This window comes from Paramacrobiotus metropolitanus, unplaced genomic scaffold, assembly GCF_019649055.1.
Source record: "Paramacrobiotus metropolitanus isolate TYO unplaced genomic scaffold, Prichtersi_v1.0 Parri_scaffold0000033, whole genome shotgun sequence".
NCBI lineage: Eukaryota > Metazoa > Tardigrada > Eutardigrada > Parachela > Macrobiotidae > Paramacrobiotus > Paramacrobiotus metropolitanus.
In genome coordinates, this window is record NW_026570253.1 from 242,938 (window position 1) to 265,188 (window position 22,251).

At 41.3% G+C, this 22,251-nt stretch overlaps 5 protein-coding genes across 10 annotated transcripts; 2 read left to right on the top strand and 3 right to left on the bottom strand.

The window, feature by feature from the left end:
• Positions 1-159: 159 nt before the first annotated feature.
• Positions 160-5,464, bottom strand: LOC129588992 (dual specificity protein kinase CLK2-like). 2 transcript variants are annotated; one of them, XM_055483434.1, is made up of 6 exons: positions 5,217-5,464; positions 2,664-3,160; positions 1,716-2,274; positions 1,158-1,278; positions 971-1,100; positions 160-788 (listed from the first exon to the last, which is right to left on the bottom strand). In XM_055483434.1, the coding sequence occupies exons 2-6, from the start codon at positions 3,084-3,086 to the stop codon at positions 552-554; spliced, it is 1,470 nt and encodes a 489-aa protein (XP_055339409.1). In that variant the 5' UTR covers positions 3,087-3,160; positions 5,217-5,464; the 3' UTR covers positions 160-551. The 2 variants fall into 2 exon arrangements, with proteins under 2 accessions (XP_055339409.1, XP_055339408.1); XM_055483433.1 differs by lacking the exon at positions 5,217-5,464 and having other exon boundaries at positions 2,664-3,593.
• Positions 5,465-6,607: 1,143 nt separating this feature from the next.
• On the bottom strand, positions 6,608-11,927 carry LOC129589021 (transmembrane protein 184B-like). The gene is made up of 10 exons (XM_055483482.1): positions 11,338-11,927; positions 9,957-10,252; positions 9,320-9,485; positions 9,044-9,134; positions 8,873-8,948; positions 8,646-8,737; positions 8,019-8,188; positions 7,786-7,961; positions 7,604-7,707; positions 6,608-7,229 (listed from the first exon to the last, which is right to left on the bottom strand). The coding sequence occupies exons 2-10, from the start codon at positions 10,236-10,238 to the stop codon at positions 6,965-6,967; spliced, it is 1,422 nt and encodes a 473-aa protein (XP_055339457.1). The 5' UTR covers positions 10,239-10,252; positions 11,338-11,927; the 3' UTR covers positions 6,608-6,964.
• A 396-nt stretch (positions 11,928-12,323) lies between these two features.
• On the top strand, positions 12,324-14,665 carry LOC129589023 (uncharacterized). Of its 2 annotated transcripts, XM_055483487.1 has the most exons (5): positions 12,324-12,534; positions 12,607-12,685; positions 12,959-13,113; positions 13,785-13,851; positions 14,274-14,665. In XM_055483487.1, exons 3-5 carry the CDS (start codon positions 12,973-12,975, stop codon positions 14,408-14,410), a joined length of 345 nt encoding a protein of 114 aa, XP_055339462.1. In that variant the 5' UTR covers positions 12,324-12,534; positions 12,607-12,685; positions 12,959-12,972; the 3' UTR covers positions 14,411-14,665. The 2 variants fall into 2 exon arrangements, with proteins under 2 accessions (XP_055339462.1, XP_055339461.1); XM_055483486.1 differs by having other exon boundaries at positions 12,325-12,685.
• A 143-nt stretch (positions 14,666-14,808) lies between these two features.
• Positions 14,809-17,803, top strand: LOC129589022 (N-acetyltransferase ESCO2-like). 3 transcript variants are annotated; one of them, XM_055483483.1, is made up of 5 exons: positions 14,809-15,636; positions 16,105-16,257; positions 16,351-16,443; positions 16,952-17,132; positions 17,368-17,803. In XM_055483483.1, the coding sequence occupies exons 1-5, from the start codon at positions 15,388-15,390 to the stop codon at positions 17,646-17,648; spliced, it is 957 nt and encodes a 318-aa protein (XP_055339458.1). In that variant the 5' UTR covers positions 14,809-15,387; the 3' UTR covers positions 17,649-17,803. The 3 variants fall into 3 exon arrangements, with proteins under 3 accessions (XP_055339458.1, XP_055339459.1, XP_055339460.1); XM_055483484.1 differs by having other exon boundaries at positions 17,371-17,803; XM_055483485.1 differs by lacking the exon at positions 16,351-16,443.
• A 311-nt stretch (positions 17,804-18,114) lies between these two features.
• On the bottom strand, positions 18,115-21,989 carry LOC129589094 (L-lactate dehydrogenase-like). Of its 2 annotated transcripts, none has more exons than XM_055483622.1 (8): positions 21,685-21,989; positions 21,029-21,064; positions 20,845-20,913; positions 20,506-20,662; positions 19,388-19,528; positions 19,118-19,213; positions 18,875-18,992; positions 18,115-18,507 (listed from the first exon to the last, which is right to left on the bottom strand). In XM_055483622.1, exons 1-8 carry the CDS (start codon positions 21,823-21,825, stop codon positions 18,219-18,221), a joined length of 1,047 nt encoding a protein of 348 aa, XP_055339597.1. In that variant the 5' UTR covers positions 21,826-21,989; the 3' UTR covers positions 18,115-18,218. The 2 variants fall into 2 exon arrangements, with proteins under 2 accessions (XP_055339597.1, XP_055339596.1); XM_055483621.1 differs by having other exon boundaries at positions 20,845-20,916.
• Between the last annotated feature and the right edge of the window lie 262 nt (positions 21,990-22,251).

Here is a 22,251-nt window from a genome sequence, read left to right on the forward strand (position 1 = left end):
CAAGGCAAGCAGTGCTTGCCAGGCACTAATTGTAAGCACTAACCGTGGTAAGCAGCGAGCACTACCTATCGGTAGTACTGTCTGCACAAACATTGGAAAACAACAATCCCACATCGCCCACGACATTGTCATTCCTTTATCCAAATGGCTTGATAGAAAAAACCGCATACCCTCGTGATTCACTTCCAACATTATCCAGATTCTCGATGTGCATCTTTTAGCAGCATACAAACATAAATAATTTAGCATGACCTATAAATTACTGCTTGCCTGCATTCACGGGCAAAAAAGCATTAAAACGGACAGCAGTACAATCATCCGCCGCTCATAAAACAATGAAAAAACACATATAAAAATGAAGGAAAGAGAACCAGAACGCATTCGTCTAGTCATGAAAGAGTCCCGCTTAACAGCAACACCTCCCCTGCCCCGCCGTCTACATACACGCGGTCAATCGTCCCAGGCATAAACAAATAAACTACAAAACGGCCCTGCCGGCATACAAAAAGGCTGGGCGGAGAAGAACGCCAATAATCAGCGTCGAGTGGTCATCATCGACTGGCGCTGTGGGCTATCGTCTTCTTCCGTCCCTTTCCCCCTTCATGCAGGTGGCTGTAGCCGTTAGTGGGGTAGATCCGATGGAGTTTCTCATCCGCCGGGAGTTTATCAAAAAAGCCATGCTCCATGGCAGCCCTGAGGGTGATCCGCCGTTCGGGATCATACTCCAGCATGCTCTCAATTAAATCGAATAGTTCCACGGTCTCCTCCTCAGTATCGCGCATATATTTCTACAAACAGAAATCCGCGGAATGTTTTAATATATTCTCTTGTGCTACAGATACTTCTCTCAAAAAAACTTATTCACACTTAACCAAATTTAAACTGTTTTGGAAAACGCCGTGAATATTTTGGAATTGTTTTGATTCCCGAAAGAGATGTTTTAGTCAACGCGCAAGCAGATTTCGGTCACCTTTAGAGGTTTACAATGTGTTTGGACATATTGTCCATTCTGTGAACGCTTGTCCCATTCCAATTTGCCATTGCGGAAATAGCTGGTCTTGGTTTTGCGGATTAGTCGTGAAGGCATAGGCCCTAATATCCTACAGACATTTTCAAAATGAGGCCCAGACTTTGAAAAACATTTGTGTGATATATACCTCTCCATCATGGCAAGATGTTCCGTATTGTCATGCGTCTGGAACAGCGTCACACCCGAGTACAACTCGAAGATTATACAACCGATGGACCATACATCACACGGCTGCGCCCATGATAACTCTGAAACAACATTCCGTTGTAATTTGTAATCCATGAAGTAATTCGCATCGGGATATCAGTCAATCCAAAGGGTCAGCAAAGACAAAATTAATACGAGTACTGCGGCTTACAATTAGTTCATACTAATTATCTCGTTCTATACTTCTATAAAAAAGAAACGAAAATATTGTTACAATTATTATCAACAAGTACGATGATAATAGTGCTGGTCTCTAATAATGGATAGATCTGGCGGTCATTGCGCATCGCCTCAAGTATTAAAAAAACTTGAAATTTAAAATAATAAATCAACAACTGCATTAAAATTAGATACCGTTCTTGAAATTTTAACATTAAATTTAAACAATTCAGATTCATTTGAACAGTTAAAGCATCAATAACACAAAAGCGACAACGTCAGTACGATCAGAAAGTTGTCCACAATATTATTCACCCACCCAATATCACTTCCGGTGCCCGGTAGTGCCGCGTCGTCACCGTTGTACTGTGGTGTTCATGGTCGAATGTAGCCGAGCCAAAGTCAATCAGCCGGATCTCCGCGCTCTTCATCACGCGGATCTGGGTGCCGGGTTTTAATTTAATGTTGCGGGCCTTCTCCTGAGCGTGCACTTTTGTGTAATCGTTAGTCAAGAATAACATGTTTTCCGGCTTCAAATCCGTATGCGTAAGATTATTATCGTGAAGATATTTGACTGAGAAGACCAGTTGATAGGCGATGTGGCGCACCTGCGCCATCGGGTACGGATGGTAGCTGTTTTCTTTGAGGAAATCGTACACACTCTTGCCTAGCATCTCAAAAAGGATGCAAATGTGTCCATGGTAGTTGAAATGATCCACCATTTTAACGCAGAGAAAGCGGCCCTCCGGGTCCTTGCTGTTCAGTTGGCTTAACACGTTAATCTCCAGCTGGGCCGCGTGCCGGTACTTCTCCACGTTGCGGATGATCTTCAGGGCGCCCGGCGGGTGTTTGGGACGTTTCAGATCGATTACGCTCACCTACAAAAAACAAAATTCCACTTAGTAAACTCATGTGGTTATTTGCTTCTGTTCTGGACAAACTGCCACTGGCCAAGTGCGCCATCACTCTACGCCTGTCTCTAATATCCAGAACTTTTATCTTCGAGGAATGCAAGATTGCAAGTAAATACAGTAATAATACCAGTGCACCGTAATATCACACAGTTTATGTGTACCTGTAACCTTATTTGATAAATTTGTCAACACAACATATACTATATAAATAGATAAGTACATACCCGACATGAAAACATAAATACTCGTATAAAATTAACAAAATACCGTATTGAGTGCAGCAATAAACTGCACGTATCTTATGACCTAGCATTGCCCTCTAAGAATTCTGCATTCAAGCTTTTTCCACTCACCACGCGTCCGAATGTTCCCTCGCCGAGGGTTTTCAGAATCCGATAGCGATGCTTTATCACATCTTCATTCTCGTACACGAGATGGCCGTCCTTATCGTTGACCACCCGATCCGGGCTTAGGAAGCGCAGCTCCGGCGACGGACTGCGGGATTTCTTGCGACTGGTTGTATCGCGGTCGCGCCGATTGCTGCGACTGCGCAACTGTATATCCCGGCTCGGCGAATGATGCCGATGCCGGCCGCGACTGCGGGTATTATAACGGGAGCGGGACGGCTCACGCACCGCCACCCCATGGGTCAGACGGGGTTTCTTGGACCGCGGCGCTTTCACCACACTGGGACTACGAGATCGGGTTAAGGAGCGCTCATCGTCGCTGGACGGCGACGGAATGGGCCGCTTGCGGGCGGCGGTATTGCGCGGCATCCTGTTTTCAGTGGCGGCTAGTGCGGGGGGCAGGGAGGACGCCTCCAGGGATTGCGAGAGATAGGAAGTGAGGCCTGAAAGGGAACACGACACGTTACCCACCAGACGCAGCAGGAACTTGTCCATATCTGGATGATGCGCATGCTAACGTCACCATCGAGCAGCGGTAGAAAAAATCACCAACAATCATCAAAAAGAACAAATGCAATAAATACAACAGTACGCACAACACCAACAATTCGCAATGGTTCGATTTAGAGCGCGACAGAATGAGTTCTGCACGCAAGAATAGTTAGTGTTATAGCGAATTTCGCTGAATGCAAAGTGAAAGTTGAAAAGCTAAAAATGGTCCTCCATGGAAACCTCGCGAACCTTTGAGGTTCGTTTTCGAGGTCGCAGAGAATTTTGGAGGAAATAACACGTACTGATAACAATTTCTTCACTCAAGGCCAAAAATAAATTGCTGCAGACTGCCAGCAGTCAGCACAAACGAATGCCATTCGAATACATTTTAATAAAGTCAGACTATAGATATACTTACAGGTTGAGAGTACATACCGTACAGTAATACCGACAGAAGTCAATACACTCGAAACTAGGGCATGAGGCAGACGCCCATTCACTGCACAAACCACAATCTTTTTTACATAAATATGTAACGTGGAAATTTTTATTTTAATAATTTAATTTAGAGTTATTGCACTACCCGTAGAGCGTCTTCTAAAATTTGATTAAGTAACTATGTCATTTTTGAGAGAAGGATCATCTGTGCCACCTAACGAAAACGCTGAACAACCTGAACCATAATGTCCTTAAAGCAAGTATCACTTACTTTGATTTTTTTTATATTATATAAATATTATATAAATATAGATATTATATAAAATAAATATTTTATATTATATAAATTTTATAATTTATATATGACGTAAATCACACTATCACATTAATAAACCCAGATATCTACTGAAAACACTTATTGAACTACTGAATTGCTCACTGTTATGAAAATTAAAAAACTAAATACTTTAAACTAATGCAACATGAATCTAATGGTAAGTAAATCACGGTCCCCCGCTCACAGCAGTTTGATACTAGCGGAATACGAACCGGAAATTCAAACAGGTTGACAATTGTCACTGCTGGCTTTATGTCACTGAGTTGGGGTGGAACGTTAAACTCAGAATTTTCGTATTATAATCTGAATGTTGCAATGGTACGCGTAGTTCAGGAATATATAGTGCATAACTAAATAGCTGAATATAGATAATAATTAGATATTAATTACTAAATTTTCAGTCACAATTCCGCTAAATCTACCCTAATACAAGTCCTTGTTCAATGGATTCGTTTCGTTGTTACTTGTCAGTACTGTACTGTGATGGTAACTGTAAGTTGTAACCGGTACACTTTTCTCAACTTCCGGTTGGTGCCCACTTGCAGAACGGGTGGCAGTTGCAGTACTTTGCTCACCATTAGAAAAGTAACCCCCGTCTTCGAGGGAAGCTACGACAACGCGAGGACGTTGCCGTCGTTGCTTAAAATGCCAAACGGAAAATGATAAGTAACGAATCATTAAAGAATTTACTGTTTGCATTGCATTCACAATTTCAGAACATCGAAAAATTTTCAATGAGCTTCACTGAAATTAAAAGGATAACAGTTATGATTTCGGTGCAGTGGAACCGATTATAATACAAGCCCAGACCAGATTTATCGCAGTGCCTAACTGTGAGTTTTTCGTTCACGTTCCAACGGTGAGATCAGTAGGTTTTTGTATTATTAAAACTCCTTACATAAATAATAAATTTCAGGCAATATTTTTTAGTGACAGATTGAGACTCCAACCCAGAAAAGACACAACTTTATTAGATTCATCATTCTTCCCATTCTAGCCGATCACCCATGCACCAGCTCACCTTAATACAAACCAGAGTTTTAACTTTTGTCGCACAGAAACGGTAAATTGTATGATAAAAACCACGACTTTCAATCATTAAAACAAACTATCCGACTACCAATACACACGCTGCTCCGACAGTAGATATTAATATTGTAAAATGCTAAAAAATACGCTCAATTATGCGATCGCCTTTTCAGCTTTCTGCGGACAGAAACGGTTACAATTACCTTAATAAAATTCTCAAAAAGGATTAATCATGAAGAAAGACGCAGAACTGCGGCCGTATCCGTGGCTAGATCCACTTGGCGACCGCTCTCTTCCATCTGGAATCCCATTCCATAGTGGTTAATCCGAACAAACGACGGCCGCTTTAAAATACTCAAATTTACGAAATGACCTTGAACAATCCGGAGACAAAAAATTCTGTCTGGTGTATACGTTTCACAGGAATTTGAATTCAAGAAACAGATCTGCAGTTCGCGTTTGTCCGACTGCGCAGCAGCCAGCAGCATCCAAGCGGCCAGGTGGCGCTGCTGTGCAGTGATCGCTATCGCCGGTTTGAAGGCAAAGCGGATGCGTCATCCTCTGCCGGTAACGGGTCTGACATCCTGAGGGGTGACTTCGCTGCCCTTCTGTTAATCCTGCCCACTGCCCGGTGAATGGCGCAGATTGATCCCCAGAATACAGAATTCGCACTTACAGAATTCTGTACGTGCGAATTTTTTTAAGTTCTTCAAATTTTTTTTCTTTCTTGGCGTGTATTGACTGTTGTACATCACGGACGTAAGGTAATTTTAATAATTTAACAAAAACTTTAATGAGAAATCCAGCTGACATGGAATTAATTTTACAAGAAAACTTTGAAGTCTTGAACAAATGATTTAAATTTTAAACACCAGAACTGGTCTACAGCTGCGCTAGCAAAGCACAACTGGTACCAGAGATTATAGTGTGGTGCTGTACCTTCCTTCAAAGTATGTACTTATAGATATCTATATAATATATTATAATTTTGATTTTTGAGTACGGGTTCTTTATTTATACTATAGTATTATTAAACTGTTTGTACTAAAAGAAACAGGGTGTTCAACTTCGTGTTTGCGCACTTTCTTTGATGTCTGTAATCTGTAAATCGTTCAATACTCCTGATTAACGTAAGCAGATCTGTAGATGTGAAGAAAACAATCAGATTTCAGAAACTCTGAGAATCCCTAACAAGTTTTGAGAAACATTTGTAAAACGTCACATATAGTACTTGAAGTATGCAAAGTTGCTAACTGTACAGTGTACGCAACGTTAAAACTTGTGAACGGAATGTAGTGGCTGCCACCTGGCACAGGGTCTCTGCTTTTAAGACTTTCGTACTGATTTAATTTAAACGAGGTTTTATATATCTATATATATATACGATTTACAATTAGTAGTACACAGATCAAATCAAACATAAAAAGGATAAAACGAATGTAGGCAAAATCAAAAACAGTCAAATCACAGTCTACTTCGCATTTTGTAAGTACTGCAGACTGCAGAGTAAGTTGCAGAAAGGAATAAAACACACTGCAATTTCAAAAATCACCTAAAACTCCGTCGATCAAGGACGAGTACCAGTGTGGTTGTGGTCAGGCAGGCTCTTTCTTTATTTGACCAGTAACCACCCGCTAATGTAAACTTGCCACCGTTCCGCAAACTTGTTAGAATACAGTCGGTACAAAAGACACCGTTTGAAGTTGTCGAAAACACATCGACTGTGCAAAATTACTCAAATAAACATCAAAACTCTTAAAACACTGAATCATCTACTTCCGCTCGGCATACGCAGTTATCTCATAAAAGGCCTGCATGCTGCTGCCTTCCGCCCTGGGAAATCGTTCGTAGCCGCCGACATGGAATGAAGTAGCATCCACAGATAAAAACACAAGCCTTTGGTACACACAGCGACTGATTTTGTTTTTTGAGGTAAGACTGCAACCGTGGTTCAGGGAAGACGTTTATCATCGTCATCCAGTAGGATTGTCTTCTCGCCGTGCACCGGCAACTTCGCTACTGGCCGCACCGTCCCATTGGGGCTAATGGTGTTAGCCGTGACCGGCGGGGCTGGCACCGGTGGTGGGTTCTGTTGATAGCCGGCGGTGGCGTCAGGAGCGGTTTCGCTGTAGAACTGTTGTCGAGGCATCTCTTCGAACTTCGTCACGGTGTTGGCTGGTTCGTGCTGGTACTGAACATACTGCTGATACTGCGGGCTGCAACGATGAAGAAACGTCAGCAATACAAACTAATGTATATTTCTTCTAATCAGAACCTTGTCGGCAAAATTTCAAGCGCTACAAATAACAACTTTTTACGTGTTGAAATGTGGTTCGTATTCGTAATACTGATGGACATAATCATGTCGCTGGCTGTAATATATATTATCGTTGTGTATCTTATTAAAAATAAATTTCATTCCAAACCAAGAAACTCAAAGAAATAAGCACAAATTGTAGAACTATAAACTACGAAGAAACTGGAAACTGGACCAACAAAACCCCAATAAAAACAACAACAAGCACACCTCCAGGAAAAAAAAGAAGCACCACAAAAGCTAAATTCGAGACACAGCGTGGTGTACTTGTACCTGAAATTATGTACAGCATCCCGCATAATATCCCGTGGATTCATTGTCTCCTTCAGACTACTGGAGATGCTGTGCAGTCCAATGGCCCGACCACCGCTTGCACTCTAAAGTACGGCACGAATGTTAATTCAGTTACCAAGCCGAAGAAAGGAAAGCCAGTTCGAGTGATTTACTTTACACACCTGAGTATAGATATCATAAGGGAATGCGAACCACAGCGCAATGGAGGCAAATAACATTTCAATGCAGATGAGGAAGTTTTGGTATCCGGCCGACACCGTACCCGGACCGACATGGTTGTTGCCCTGACCGAAACCGCTGATCACTTCCGCCTTCTCCAGTATGGCCAACACTACCCCTGCACCCGAACACACATCGCACCACTGACAAGAAAAAGGCAAACACAGCAACGTACCTTGCCAGAAAGACAGGAAAATCACCGACTTCACCGTGACGAATTTGGCCAGTGGTTTGTAGGGCCGGAGTAGGTCATGGGTGGCGGAATAGAAGAGGAACAAACCGTACAGCGCCAATGTGATGGAGAAGTTGTAGATTATCGTAATATAGAGGTAACCGCGGGTCGGACTGAAAAACAAACAAACATTAGTTTTCATCTAACGAATGCCGGAGAACAGTTATTAGAATGCCGGAGAACAGTTATTAAAAGTTAAACTAATCCCAAATTCGGGATACGAATATTCTGCAAACAGTGTGCGAACAAAATGTAAACGTATTCTTGGCTTTTTTATCGTGAGCTCATTTAACTGTTACGTATACAAACGTCCATGCAAGATTCTCACTATGAATGTACGACTTTCAGACCAAAATGAACAATAACTACTAACAGGCAGTCAACAATTATGAACAAATAGGACTACATTCTAATAAACGAACTTACAAAGCATTAGTGCTGCGGTACTACAATCTGCGTTATGTAATTACGATGTACACCAAAAATAACCAAATGTACATCAACTTTGAATTTTTATGGTTCCTATTTTATGTTACATATCATATTTTATTTCTGCATTGTTTGCATCACCTCCAGTCGCCATCGGAATATTTTCCAAATCCCTGTAGTATCAGCGTGACAATGGCCATCACCGGCTTGACGAAACAGAACTGAATAGTGGCCTAATCAAACAAATTACCCGATCTGAACAACTGCTTCATGTCGACAAGCCATTAGGATACAAGTAAAGTACAAAACCACGTCGATTACTCCATGAATGTAAACAGTTTAAGCACAACGGATCCAGTATACCATACCTGTTTGCAGAAACGCAGAAAGCCAATGGTGTAGCTCTGGTTTTTCAAACAGCAAGTGCCCCCCAGCCAACTTGACCTAGCAAAGGACAAGCGTGTTCAAGCGACATGTGATCAGCATGAAACAACAACCACGACCGTCAACGAATGTCGCTTTCACGCTTTGTATCGTACTTGATCGGCTTTCCGCGGATTTCGGCCATGATATTACTCTCGCCGCCGATGTATTCGTAGCACAGACACAAGAAGTTGTATATTACAAATGCTGCAAAACCAAATTCACGTGTCACCTCCGTTGTTCGTACAATGAACATAAAAAAATAGTAAAATAACGATACTTCCATGCATTCAACGCTATATTTCCCTCTCGAAAAAAGATTTCGCGGTTATTAAAACGTATTAGGTTGTGATTATCGCTTAGCTGCGTAGGACGCAGGCTTTTCCTTTTACCTTCGTAGCAATCCCGGACCGCATTAAAATAGACATAATATCCTTCTTTATCGATAAACAGTAAACTTATCCATGAATCAAACGCATAAATGGGCACGATAAAAAGTATTCGTATTATCCATCGCTGATGATTAGGATTATTGTAGAATCTGAGATGCTTGTAGATCTGAAACAAGAACATAACTAACGCTGTGAAAAGTCACTAGGATCCTACGAGTATCTTGTCTCACCATAAAAAGACAACGAACACAAGAACAAGACTATGCGATTATTACTATCAAAAAGCCAATACCGCAATCAATCCTTAATATTAGGAACATTCACCAGCGTTACTGTGCAGTTCAGTGACGCAAGACCAGTTTGAATTTAAAACATCGAAGAGTACGTTGCTGTTACAGCACACTCTCAGAAGCATTTGTCCAATAAAAACGCACTTATTTAACATGTTCTGGCGCTGTCACACGCGACATTTTCTTCATAAACAAAAGGAGACACCTCATTCTGGCGGGGTGCTGCTATGGTAAGCTCAAAATAGAGTAATTCCCCCACCAATTTTGATAGTACAGTATGCCAATTTACGGCATAATTAATGATTCATCCTGCAACTTAACTTACAACAATATCACCCGAACTTCACCTGAAAGCAAGTGATGATAAGAGCCGCAAAGGTGCATGCTCCGGTGATGCCGCGTGCACTGATGCCGGTTAGGAAGTGATAATGGTGACTAGCAGCTGCCTGTTCGGCCGTGGTGGAGTTCTGGATGAGCCCCGATGCATCCGTGAAGGCTGTTGGGTCAATCGTGGTGGTGATGGTGGTTGCCGGCGCCACCGTCCCGGCCGTTTGCTGCTGCGCCACACTGGCTGTGAGCAGGTCCGTCACGGTGTTGACTAGCGACTGCAGCGTCGAGGTCTCCGACATGGTCACTCGTCACTCTAAAATCCAAAAACTTTAATAACCACTGCACTCGCGGCATAGCACTCAAATAAAGAGAAGAGGATAAACATAAAACACCTTTTTTGGACCGAAAAAATGAATACCGCAAATCAGAAAACAAAGCATGAAATCACAAACGGCAAAACCACACTTACAACTTACTAGTACTGTAGTACACTACAAAACTATTCTGGCTAAAATTTTTCAGGCCGGAATAACAGGTATAATGTCACATAAAATAAACAACGCATTCCATTAACATTCACATGTTTGAATTCCAAAAATAATCGACATGGTGACTGACATCACTAAGTCCGGGTCGTTTTGCATGTTGTCCTTCTACCGGAAAAATGTGTTCAATGCATTCAAAATTAAACGGACTCCAGCCGAAACAATAACAAATTTAATTGCTAGTGATAATTATCAAAATGTCATTTTTCTTCTCATGGGTTGCTGGTAAAACACAATGCAACTGTGATATTCTGATTAAAACTCGCCGAAGCTTACGACGCTGCGCACTTGAATTTATTTTAATGAGCATTCAGATTTTCAAAACTAATAAATCTTTCCTAGCTGCGTCACATGGTTTACACGAAACGGGTTAAATCCCTGCCAGTTGGGTATGCCCTATGCGGATGTCCCGCCTTGTAAAAAAGGGAAGGAGCGACAAAGCGATAAACGCGATTAGTGGTAATATGGCGCCGATCAATAAGGCCGTCTCATTCCGCAAACTACATCTAACGTCACATGCGCATATATACTCTCCTAGCTTGCCACTCAAGGATCTCGCTAACGACCTCGGGAGCCTATCTTCATATGAGATCTACCACCATAAGCTACCACATACATATACAGCTAAAATCACCACACTTATTTTTATTGATTACCACAATATAAATGTGTACACTGTAAGTCTGTAACTAGAAAAAATCTGAATTTTTTAAAAAACATAATACATACAAGGACAATGTACCAATAATAATTTTCAAAGTTTAGGTGTCTTTACGAATTTACCAAATAGCAAAACAAATAACTATTATACAATTAATATATTCGTTCTTGCACCATCATAAGAGTTGGCTACCTGTAACCGTGCAGTCCAAATAAAAATTGATATCGGCTTATCCAAGCAGTAATCCGGAATAAATGTTTCGCATCAGAGATCCCAGCTGAAAAATCCAACAACTTCTGTCGATGTTAATCAACGTCAAATCAGGTGCAGGTGGCACGATCGATCGATGTCCGATGATATCCACAAATTCACGAATTATGATTCAGTGGCTTGCTAGTTCAGCTTATACAGGTATCAAACATGGCGCAGATTGTGAAAATACAGATAAACCCAATATAATATCCATTGATAACGCATTCAGCAGCCCTGAACTTTGAGATCTGTCCAGCGGAATGTGCGCAGTGCGACCACGTCGAAGCATTAGCCAACAAATGACGTTTTTGAAAACCGTGGCCTCTGCGTCATCCCTGTTTCCTTGTTACACCATAAAGCTAACAGTTTCTCACCCAAATGCAGAAATACCGCACGTAGCACACATCCGTGTGGTTTCGATAGTAAAAAGGATAAAATAAAGCAGCAAATGCTTCGACGGAATGGAAGAACACACAAAGCATAGCATATGTTGGCGTCGACTCCACTGCTACAATCCGTGCTACAGTACTCAGAGTACTGTACTCTGTAGAAGTCACGAATCGTTGTCATTTTTGGCTGGATCTCCTTTTCTGTCGTGGTGTACCGAGACGAGCTCTGCAATTAGTGTCAATTGTTTTCCAAAGGGGACAGCCTAGTTTTTAATTGGAAAACCACCATTTTTTTATTTGAATTAATTGTTTATGACGTATAGAACTCCATAGGGCACTGTGCGCTAACGAAAAGTTGATAAAAGACAGAATTAAGTTAATCTACGTAAAGTTTTAACAGCGAGCGGAAGCAGCATCTTGGCGTGCGGCCAAGAACATCGGAAGTGCGACTTGCCCTGAGTAACTTTAAGTACTTCTGGGCGGACCGTATGCGACACGATATCGAGTCGTCAATCCCTGGGGCCTGAATCGTGCTTTCTGCTCACGTTCAACTGGCTCAAAAGTCAATCATTTCAAAAGTACCCGTATTTTTTGTGATTCAGTTAAGTGGTGCCAAATTATCACGAACCCCCTTAGCTTTCCTAAATCCAACCTGTTAGTCTGGGCCTGTCTGGCCGTTCTCATATATCCATCAGTTAATAAGAGTCCTATCGATTGAATCTGCACTGAACGGGATAACTGATAACAGGTTATGTGTGCTAAGAGCGTCTACAAACGGACACAAAAGGCAGAGTGTTACTGAAACGGATTCCATTTGCAGATTTGCTTTCTTTGAAAATTTTGAGAAGCGCAGGAATCCGCATCGTATTTCATCCGTGTCCTTCATTTCCTTTGCCCAGGTAGACATTGTACAGCGACTGTCGAAAGCATGCACATGTGAAATGTAAATTTTGTGATGGTTGGATGGTGAGAGTGAGACCATTCCATTTCCTTGTTGAGCAAGCATGATCCCAAAGCATGAAAAATTAATTCTTCTGGCTTTTTTATAGCAGCTGCAGATTTCAGAGATCTGCTGGTTCGAATTGATTTGAGTAATTTTTCACTCTATTGATTTGCCAGTTTGTACGAGTACAACCGTAGTGAATTGTTCATTATTGGCTTGCTGTTGTTAGTGGGAGATTTCGTGATGGCCCAGAAAATGCAGGCCCCGGAGGAGCCGTCGGTGCTGGCCCATGTTGGCGTTTCTCCCGTGCGCGCTGAAGGCGATGGTGATCAGTCGGTGGATGGCAATACTCCGGTCGTGAATCCGGCCGAATTCCTGAGCATCGTACGTCACAGTCAGTTCATTCCAGGATCTGTTCGTTTTCTTCCTTTTCTTCCTAGCTTAGTTTTTTAGTTTTTACCCAATTTTTCTGAAATATGACATTGCATTTTGCGGTGCAGACTACTTGCATTAAACCAATGGTTTAACGCAAATATTCTGCACTGCAAAATGCAATGTAAACATCAACATCTAATTAACATCCGACTTATATCATCCTTAATGATACGGCCGTTTTTATGTCAGCGTACAGAACTTTATGGTTTAACTTATGAGCAATGCAACGGAATTTCGCTGAAAATCTGGGCTTATCGAAAATCGCACAAGTCTTCCCTGGATGATTTAAAATTCTGGTTGTCGGAGCAGTGCCGATAGTGAACAAATATTTCTAGGTGAACTGATTACTTCGCAAATTTTCGCGGGTTAGCAGTTAACACGCAAAACATGAGTCCACCTGGATAAATTTTTTTTTCTTGTTTTAATCGTCCGCTAATATCGCAACTGACATCGGCTTCGTTAATGAGACTTCCATCCAATAGTACTTTAGCACTTCTAGCGTTTTGGAATTAGGCACTTCAAGTTTTCATACCAGTTTCACTTCTTTGTCAGTTCCGTCTTCGTTCCCAATTTAATTACACTGTCTTGTTAGTTGTTATCCTTGACCGTTTTGTTTGTAGCTGCAAACAACCTTCCAGCAGATGCAAGATCGTTTTACGCAAATGATGGACACTGTTATGGACCGAAGTATGTCTCCACGCTTCACCATTTTAAAATAGCTGATTGAAATACATATGTCGTATTTTCAAGCTAGCCACTTCTGATAATTTAAAATTTTCTCCAAATGCAAACTTATTTAAGAAATGGCTTGTGGCATGTTTATGGTATTTTTTGTTAAGTAAGTGATACTAATAGCTTGTTCCATCAGAAAATACAGTACCACGAAGCACGTTAATCGATCTGAAAAATTGTAATACGTATTCAAAATGAAATGCAAGGAAGGTGTTCATAGTGAAGTTAGTTCAGTCCGTAGTATTTTCCTCGTAGAACGTTCAACAAGCATAGTGAAGGTGGTGCGGTATTGCCGTATTGGCTTGTTAGCAGTTGCGGTAGTTAATAATTGGAGAAATTGTTTTCCTCATTTGTTTAAGTTTTTTTTCTTACTATAGTGGATGAGATGTCGGATCGTCTGAATGATCTGGAGAAGGAGGTGACGGACCTGGTTAATTATGCCGGTGGAATCGGCGAGCAGCAGACCAGCAAGGACACCGAGAATATTCCTCCAGACTCTGGATCGCAGCAGTAAAATATACTTAACGTGTAAATTACTGTAGACGCGTGCCACTGATGCGAGCGCTATCTGTCCAAATGTGTTTTGAGTCGGTTCCTGGTAAAGTTTTGAGTTGTGTCGTTGCATGTGGATTCGTCAACGAAACTATCAAAGATGACATATGTGTACAGCCAGTGTTATTACTTAATCCTCTTTCATTTCCTTAGTTTGATCTGCATTTCTGCACTATTGTACGGTGTCTGCTTGAAAATTAAGAGGGAAAGTTTTTGTCCTTCCACGAAATTTCGAATCATTCACAGTGTATTCTTCGTCCTTTTTACGTTAGAAGTCTTGTAGTAAAGTATTTTTTAGAAAGCGGTGTTTCAGTGTCCAGTGAATCAGTGATATATTGTGCTATTTTGGTGGAATGAACGAAATGACGAGTAAGGAATAGTGCGAACAGGAGTGAATGTTAAGTGCTTGTGCGTTTAAGTCATTGCTGGATGGACTAAGTCACTAACAGTATCGGCAGTTGTCGAGTACTTGTACTGTAACTCTGCAAGTACAAGTAGTTACTTATGCCTTCGAAGCTTATAAAACTTCAAAATTTTGTAATACATAATTATTATTTATCATCAAGATCGCAAAAGAGTGTCGTGTCGTGTTTTCGTCCTGGGTCGAAACTCGAAAGCGCCGATAATGCACATTGCACAAGCGCCGCCTGTCGTGCTTTGGAGTGTCCAACAGTTTACGCTCTCCCTCTCGGGACTGCATTACCATTACCGTTGTTTAGTTGCCGTATGTGCTTCTGTTGTCTATTCAGCTGTCACTTTTGACAACCGCACTTCGAAATTTAAAGCTCGTTTTGATTTTGATTACGGCATTTTGGATTTAATGATTTTTGTTTTGAATATGTATCTTGATTATCCATTTTTGACTCATGTTCGAACACTTAAGGTAAACCGTTTTTCATGCTGTGTCTCCTGCAATTAAACTGGATTTTGTAAGTGATAATGGACAACGGCCACGGCAACCATGCAACGTCGACTCCGCGAACTCTGCGGAACGTCACCAATAAATCGAGCCAGATGAAACTGACGGATTTCTCCTGTGTGAATTATGTTCCCAATTTGAGAAAGATGGTAGGAGACAGTGTGTCTGCGGGGGATTTTAGAGTGATGCCGCAGTCAGCTGGGAAGAAACGCCAGAAGATGGAACAGTCGACGAACTCCGCACAGAAACGTTATTACCAGCCAGTTATTGTACGCCGTTTCATTGACCGATATTCCTAAAGTATCAACGAGAAAAAGATTTACAGTTAGTTACTGAATATTCATAATATCATACACAGTAGTTCGTTTATAATTTACACTACACATAGATTAGATATACCTCTTATAATAAGAAATTCGAAATACGAATTCGAAATTCGAAATACAGCTGGTAATGATTTATTCTGCAAAACTTTTAATAAATTCGATTATTGCATCAATTTTCCGGCCAACAATGCGCAGTTTTTGGCCAATAAGAGTCTTATTGGCCAAAAACTGCGCATTGTTGGCCGGAAAATTGATGCAATAATCGAATTTATTAAAAGTTTTGCAGAATAAATCATTACCAGCTGTATTTCGAATATTGGAATTCATCGCTCAAAGAAAGGATGTAAACTAATCACTCAGAAATGAAAGTAAGCTGTTATCTCACAATCTATAACTTTAAAATTATTATAGGATGCGAATCAGCGAGAAATTGGGGCGCGATTGTGTAAAATGTGTGGATTTGTTGGGGATCTGGACGATGAGGAAGACCGGCGCATCCACGACATCCAGCATGGACGAGTGCAGAATGGGCGCATTGATGGGGATCAGGCGTTGAAATACACAGTGCGTTGCGAATTTGCGATGATTATTCAGATATACAGACAACGTCAGCGGACTGCCGATTGCAGCACCATGCAAATGTTGTCTTACCGATAGGAATTTAAAAATGAAGTCCTCTTACGCTGTGGCATGTACGGATACAAGGTTGTCCTCATTAAGACATCAAGCGGTAATTCTCTCGTTAACAAGGTAAATAACTCCGGCTTTTATGGTGGAGCGCCCAAGTTATTTTTGAGTATTCAGTTCTAAAGTAAGTTTATTAATAATACCGTTGAGAAACGTTCATACTCGTAAATGAATTAGTTAACAGAAGTACTGCGTGTATGCGCATTACGGTTTTGTGAAGGCATGCAGTGCTAATGATGTTTTGTAGTTTGAGTCTCGGTTGGCGGAAGGAGAGAACAGTGTGATGTTCACCGCTAATACAGCTTTTATTTGAACTCGGACATGCATCCTAAAATAATTGTTTTAAGCTTAAGGTTTCCGTAGTATTTGGGTGTCCAGTAATCGACCTTAAAAAGGGTTCTAAACATTAGAAGTGCTTTAAGAAGCATGAGTTTAACCGTACACAACCAAAATCAGAATTTCCTGTGCACGCAGTAATAATGCAATAAAAATAGGAGGCAGCGCATAAATTTAATAGCTTATTTATTTAATTTTATTGCTTATGAACAAAAATTTAAACACATCTTTCCAGGCCCGATCGGTGGTTCGCTTAGTGTCGCTGACGATGGACGGCATCCTGGTGGAGCGTCTGGAAGACAAGCGCGACATGGTCGTGCTGTTGGTTGATGTGCGGCGCCGATTTGTTGTCGGCTGCGTGTGTGCGGACGTTGTTGCCGCTGACCCAGAGCGTTGTTCTTCTTTTAGTCCAGAGCGTAAGCCATTCGCCATTTATGATGGTTTAGAACTTTTCCTGTCGCTTAGTTTTGTAACTGGTACTAACTACAGTATGGGAGTATTCCGGTTTATTGTTATCCCTTTTTTGAGTGCCTAAAGAAAAATAAAACTAATCCGGTTATGCTTCGAAGTCCGAACAACCCGTCGCAGTCGGTGTAAACATTCGTAAAAGTTGTGGCACTACTTCGGAACATTGCAGGAGTGTTTTTTCAGCAGCTGACCGGGAGCGTATATTATGCGGAGTGGATTTGATCTGGATAGACGCACAGCACCGGCGGAAAGGTTTAGCCAGCCTGCTGCTCGACGCTCTGTGGGATCATTTCGCCGACACTCATCTGGGCGTGGGAGCGTCCTCCGCGCTTACCACTGACCTTAAGAAGTCCCACCTGGCCTTCTCCGAGCCGACGGAGAATGGGCGGCGGTTTATTGTGGCGTTTATCGGAGCAGAGGATTTTCTTTTGTGTAATCCGCGTAAAAGAAGGCATTTGGAGTGATCTGTCGGTGAGAATAACTAACTTAAATAAGGAATTTGTTGAAGCTCTTTTGGATCTCTGTAGCTTTGTACCTGCTTTACTGGTTTTGTTGTTGTTGTTTATCTATTCAGGCGAGTGGTGTTATGTGAATCTTTGCATAAATATTTTTGAATGTGCGCTTGTATTGTACAAGTACCTTCATATAACAAAGTATACAATATTAAAAAAGTATTCAAGGGATTTTGTATTGCTGTTCGACGTCAGATTAGGATCGTTTTTAGTCATAATTTTTGTTGTCTCATCCATATTATCGAAACTACCGTTAAATAATTCGAGTACAAAATTAATTAAATTGCACTTTTCGTGCTTTTTATAAAGAAAAGATGTTTACAGTTTTCCCCTTCTTTGCCTTTAACGGCATTGCTATTATTATACTTCTCCATTTGTGAATGGTTTGGTGTAAATTTATTGGGTGCAGTAAATAAAATTATAAATGTACCCTTCGTCTGGTAATGCGCAAAATCAGAATAATTTAATTTAGCTGGAGTACTCAGTTCATTCGTGAAAAGAAAATTTTTTATTAAATACAACTCAGAAATCGAGATCCTTGAGGATGGCGTGCATCTGGCGGGCGCTGCTCTGTAGTTGCTCGCGTTCGCCAGGACTCAGCGGCTGATTGACGACGGCATTGACGCCGTTCTCGGCCAAAACGCAGGGCAGACTAAGGAAGACGTCCTCGATAATGCCATGAAAGCCCTTGGCGAAAGTGGACAGGGCGTAGACGCTGCGCTTGTTCTTCAGGACGGCGCTGGCCAGCTCCGACACGCACATGCCGATGGCCCACGATGTGTAGCCTTTAAGCCGCACGATCTCATCGGAACTGTCACAACCAATTCAGAAATGACATTTATTATTTGTTTGCTTTATAATCTGTAATAAGTATATGCCTTCTTAGTCAACTTCGCAGAACTGTTAATTTTCCATTAAGTGTGTGAGACACATATACGCGAGAGTCCGTGAAAGAATAATATGAAAGAATCATCTTCTCTTGATCATATGGTCTGACCGGACATCTAACTCGAAATTATAAATCAAAACAAAATCATTATGTGTAGTGCATGAAGCAAGCAAACACAATTTGTTGTGCATAATTATAATTATGTTATATCATAATTCATACCCACCGGTCTACTCCTGCGTCCTTCAGGGGCGACCTAATATGTATTACGTGGATGAATATTACGCACCTTTGCACCACTTTAGTATGAAGCTCCCTCCAATTCTCCGGATCATCGGCGCTCCCAGCGGCGGGACTGAGTTCAGCCAGACGCACACCGGCAACATTCACCCCACTCCACACCACCACTTTGGCCAAAACAAACACCAATATACTCTTACATAACCGGCATTCCCGTTATACAACGCTCCGGTGTTAAGTAATCTTAGACATTTACATTCTCTTTTGCTCCTCGCAATATTACTGCACGTACCACTGCGATCGCCGTGCTCCCCAATTACAAAGCCATGACAGTTGCCCACGTCAATTCCGAGTCTATCGCTCATGAAGTAACGGAAACGGCTGGAGTCTAATAACACAACGCAATGAAGGCATCCGCCGGATCTCTCTACTTGCCTCTGTTTGCTGTGTTGAATGCGAAAGAGACCAATTTTCTCGGGTAAATGGATATTGATAGGCCCACAATGCCGGTTGTACATATCGTATTATGTTCTGGTTGGATATAATGCAATGTAATGCCTACCGAGGGATGTGCCGGAACCGAAGACCCGGTGCGACGGCAGTCCGCTTAGCTTCCAGGCCACAAAGGTCATCAGATCCACCGGGTTAGAGACGACGCACAGAACGCAGTCCGGGCTGTAGCGGATCAAATGCGGGATGATGCCTGTGGAGATTCATAATTATAAATAAATTACAGTACCATAACTTCTTATTATAAAGAGATTATAAAGAGCTTAACATAAGACAAGAATCAATTTTCCGTATCTTCTATCAACTTTCTAAGATTTTTGTTGTAATTGCTGGGCATCGACATCGCTTTGGCGGTAATTATGCATGGAATTTCTCAAAGTGCTGTTACGGAATGCTTGTTTTCTTATATGCATTAAATGGTAAGACTAAAGGTTCTCTCATATCCATTAAATGACTAAAGGTTCTTTCATATGCATTAAATACAAAGTAGTAATACTAAATGTGATTGCCAGTTACGCCTGTGATATTTACAAAACTGACATGTACATACCATTTTTAAAATATTTTATTAGCTTTTCCTTACTTGCAAAAACCGGACAAAGATCGATTTAGTAGAATTAATGCAAAAGTAATACCGCGAAAATTAATTAGGCACTAAAAAATTATTATAGTCGAAATATTTATTGCTCACACTTCACAGCTATTGCTCGCACAAGATATTTGCAACACGTCTGATTGTGAAATAAAGTTACAATCTGCATACATGATAAGTCTATGCTGCAACCAGGGTACGATGCAATGTTTTCACAAGAATATCACTGACAATGAATTATTAATGACATGTTACACAATCGTTGTTTAATTTCCTGTTGTATCAGCTGTACACCGCCACTGGAAAAAATTAATCCGGCTTTCGGGCTGTCGCATCTGTCGCGGCACTTGGTAAAGATGATTACATATTGCTATACCTATTCAAGATTAGTTATTTCACCGTGCAAAATAATTGCAGCAATTGCAGAATCATCAGCAATCATGTCAAATTTTGTTTTAAAAAATTAAGCTGATTAATTATCCAGCTAGTGTAAAATACGCGACATTATACGGGAGCGAGGCGTCATAATTACGGGCAGATGGCGTATAAACTCAGGCGGTATATGTACAGCCGGTGACCTTTGAAAATGGCAATGTTCCGCTTGAGCAGCGACGATCGGTCTTCATCGGAGCGCTGGCGCGCTCCTGCCGTAATTATGCACAGTTTTGAATGCTTGGAGATGGCGTAATCGGTGCTGGCTGCGATCTTGACAAAGGGCACAAACTGTAGTCCATGCTGCAAAGGTGAAAACAACCAAAAGTTAACTGCAGCGCATGACATGAAAATACCGGCTGGTCTACTAACAGTCTGTCTACGCTGCTTGTTATATTATTAATCAAATTGCTTGTTCTTGCTATTCTACTGATATGTTTAAAACAGGGATTCGGACTACTGTTCTTTATGTTCCTTAAATTCACCTGTAAATCCATAAGCTCTCCTTTTAATTTCCGTTCGTCGATGTCGATCATGGCTAGTTCACCAATATTCTGCTGCATATAAGTACATCAACACCTTTATAATCCTGATTAATTCTGAAAAAACTTATTGTACAGAGCACCTACTCGTACTAGGTCGACACAACAAAAATTAATCTGCACTCACGCGATTGATCATACTGTACGCCACAGCCATGCCCACCTGCATACAATAAAACAATTTATTTATCTAAGTATTACAAAAGTAAATTAGATAAGGTCATAAGGGTATTCTGTAGTTAATTAATTCTATTGTACCCGTATTGGTGTTATTAATTGTGCCTGCAAACTAAGTACACAGCCGGTTACATCCGTACACGAGTAACACGATGTTCGATAAACCAAGGTTTTTGCAAGTGTTTGTAGCTTATTCCATCGTGTGTTAAAAACGGACAGTAAACAGGCCTAACGATTACTTTTGGAAAAGTCGAAGATACCGTACCCGTTTTTGTGATACTTTTAAAAGGTAAACTGGGTTACTGGGGGATCATATTGCATGTTATAATCCAGACATGGTTATAATCTAGACATATTTACGTATTATGTTTATTAAGTAAATTTTTAAACAAGTAAAGCAGTAAACATTTCTAAAATGATTTGCTTGCAGATTGGAAGAAACATGCAAGTTTCAAAATTCAAAATGGATTAGTACTCGGGTTCTGTTAATTCCATTTGAATGGTAAAACAATCCGTAAGTGATACCGGATAAACGCCGGTAAGCAAAAGAAAAATTTTGTGCATATTGCGGCAACGACGAGCAGTGAGATGTCAGTAGTCACATACCTGACCGACACCGACGATGGTCACTTTGGACAACGCATGGGTCGGTGGTGCATGAACATCTTTGAGGAGCCGCGAGCGAAGCGTCATTTCCTCCAGTTTCACAGAGGCAAAATTAGCCGATGGACTAGGCAATTTCGCCATGTTCTTATATGCACTGCGATAATTCACACTTTGCAGTCACTGATGCTCCGGACTTCCGGAAAAGAAAGCGAAGTCTCTGGGTACAAACGCTGAATAAACAGTAAAAATAAAACTGATAAAGATATCACGGTCGGCGTTTCATGTGGGGCAGTCCACAAACAAAAACGAGGATACGCTGCAGTAAACGAGGATACTCTGTAGGGAGTACAGATGCATCCAGCGGGAATGTGGATTTCCGCTGGATGCCGACAGATGAAAGAACCGGTATTTTGGTTACGCAATGATTTGCACTGGCGTACGTATTTGTTGTTCGTCGCCAACGTGCGCCATGTATGTTTTGTGTCGGCGGGGATTTTCGCCCCCTCTCCGCAATTACCTTGCACCATGATAATAACAACAAAAATTAACTTTATGTAAATCAGGAAG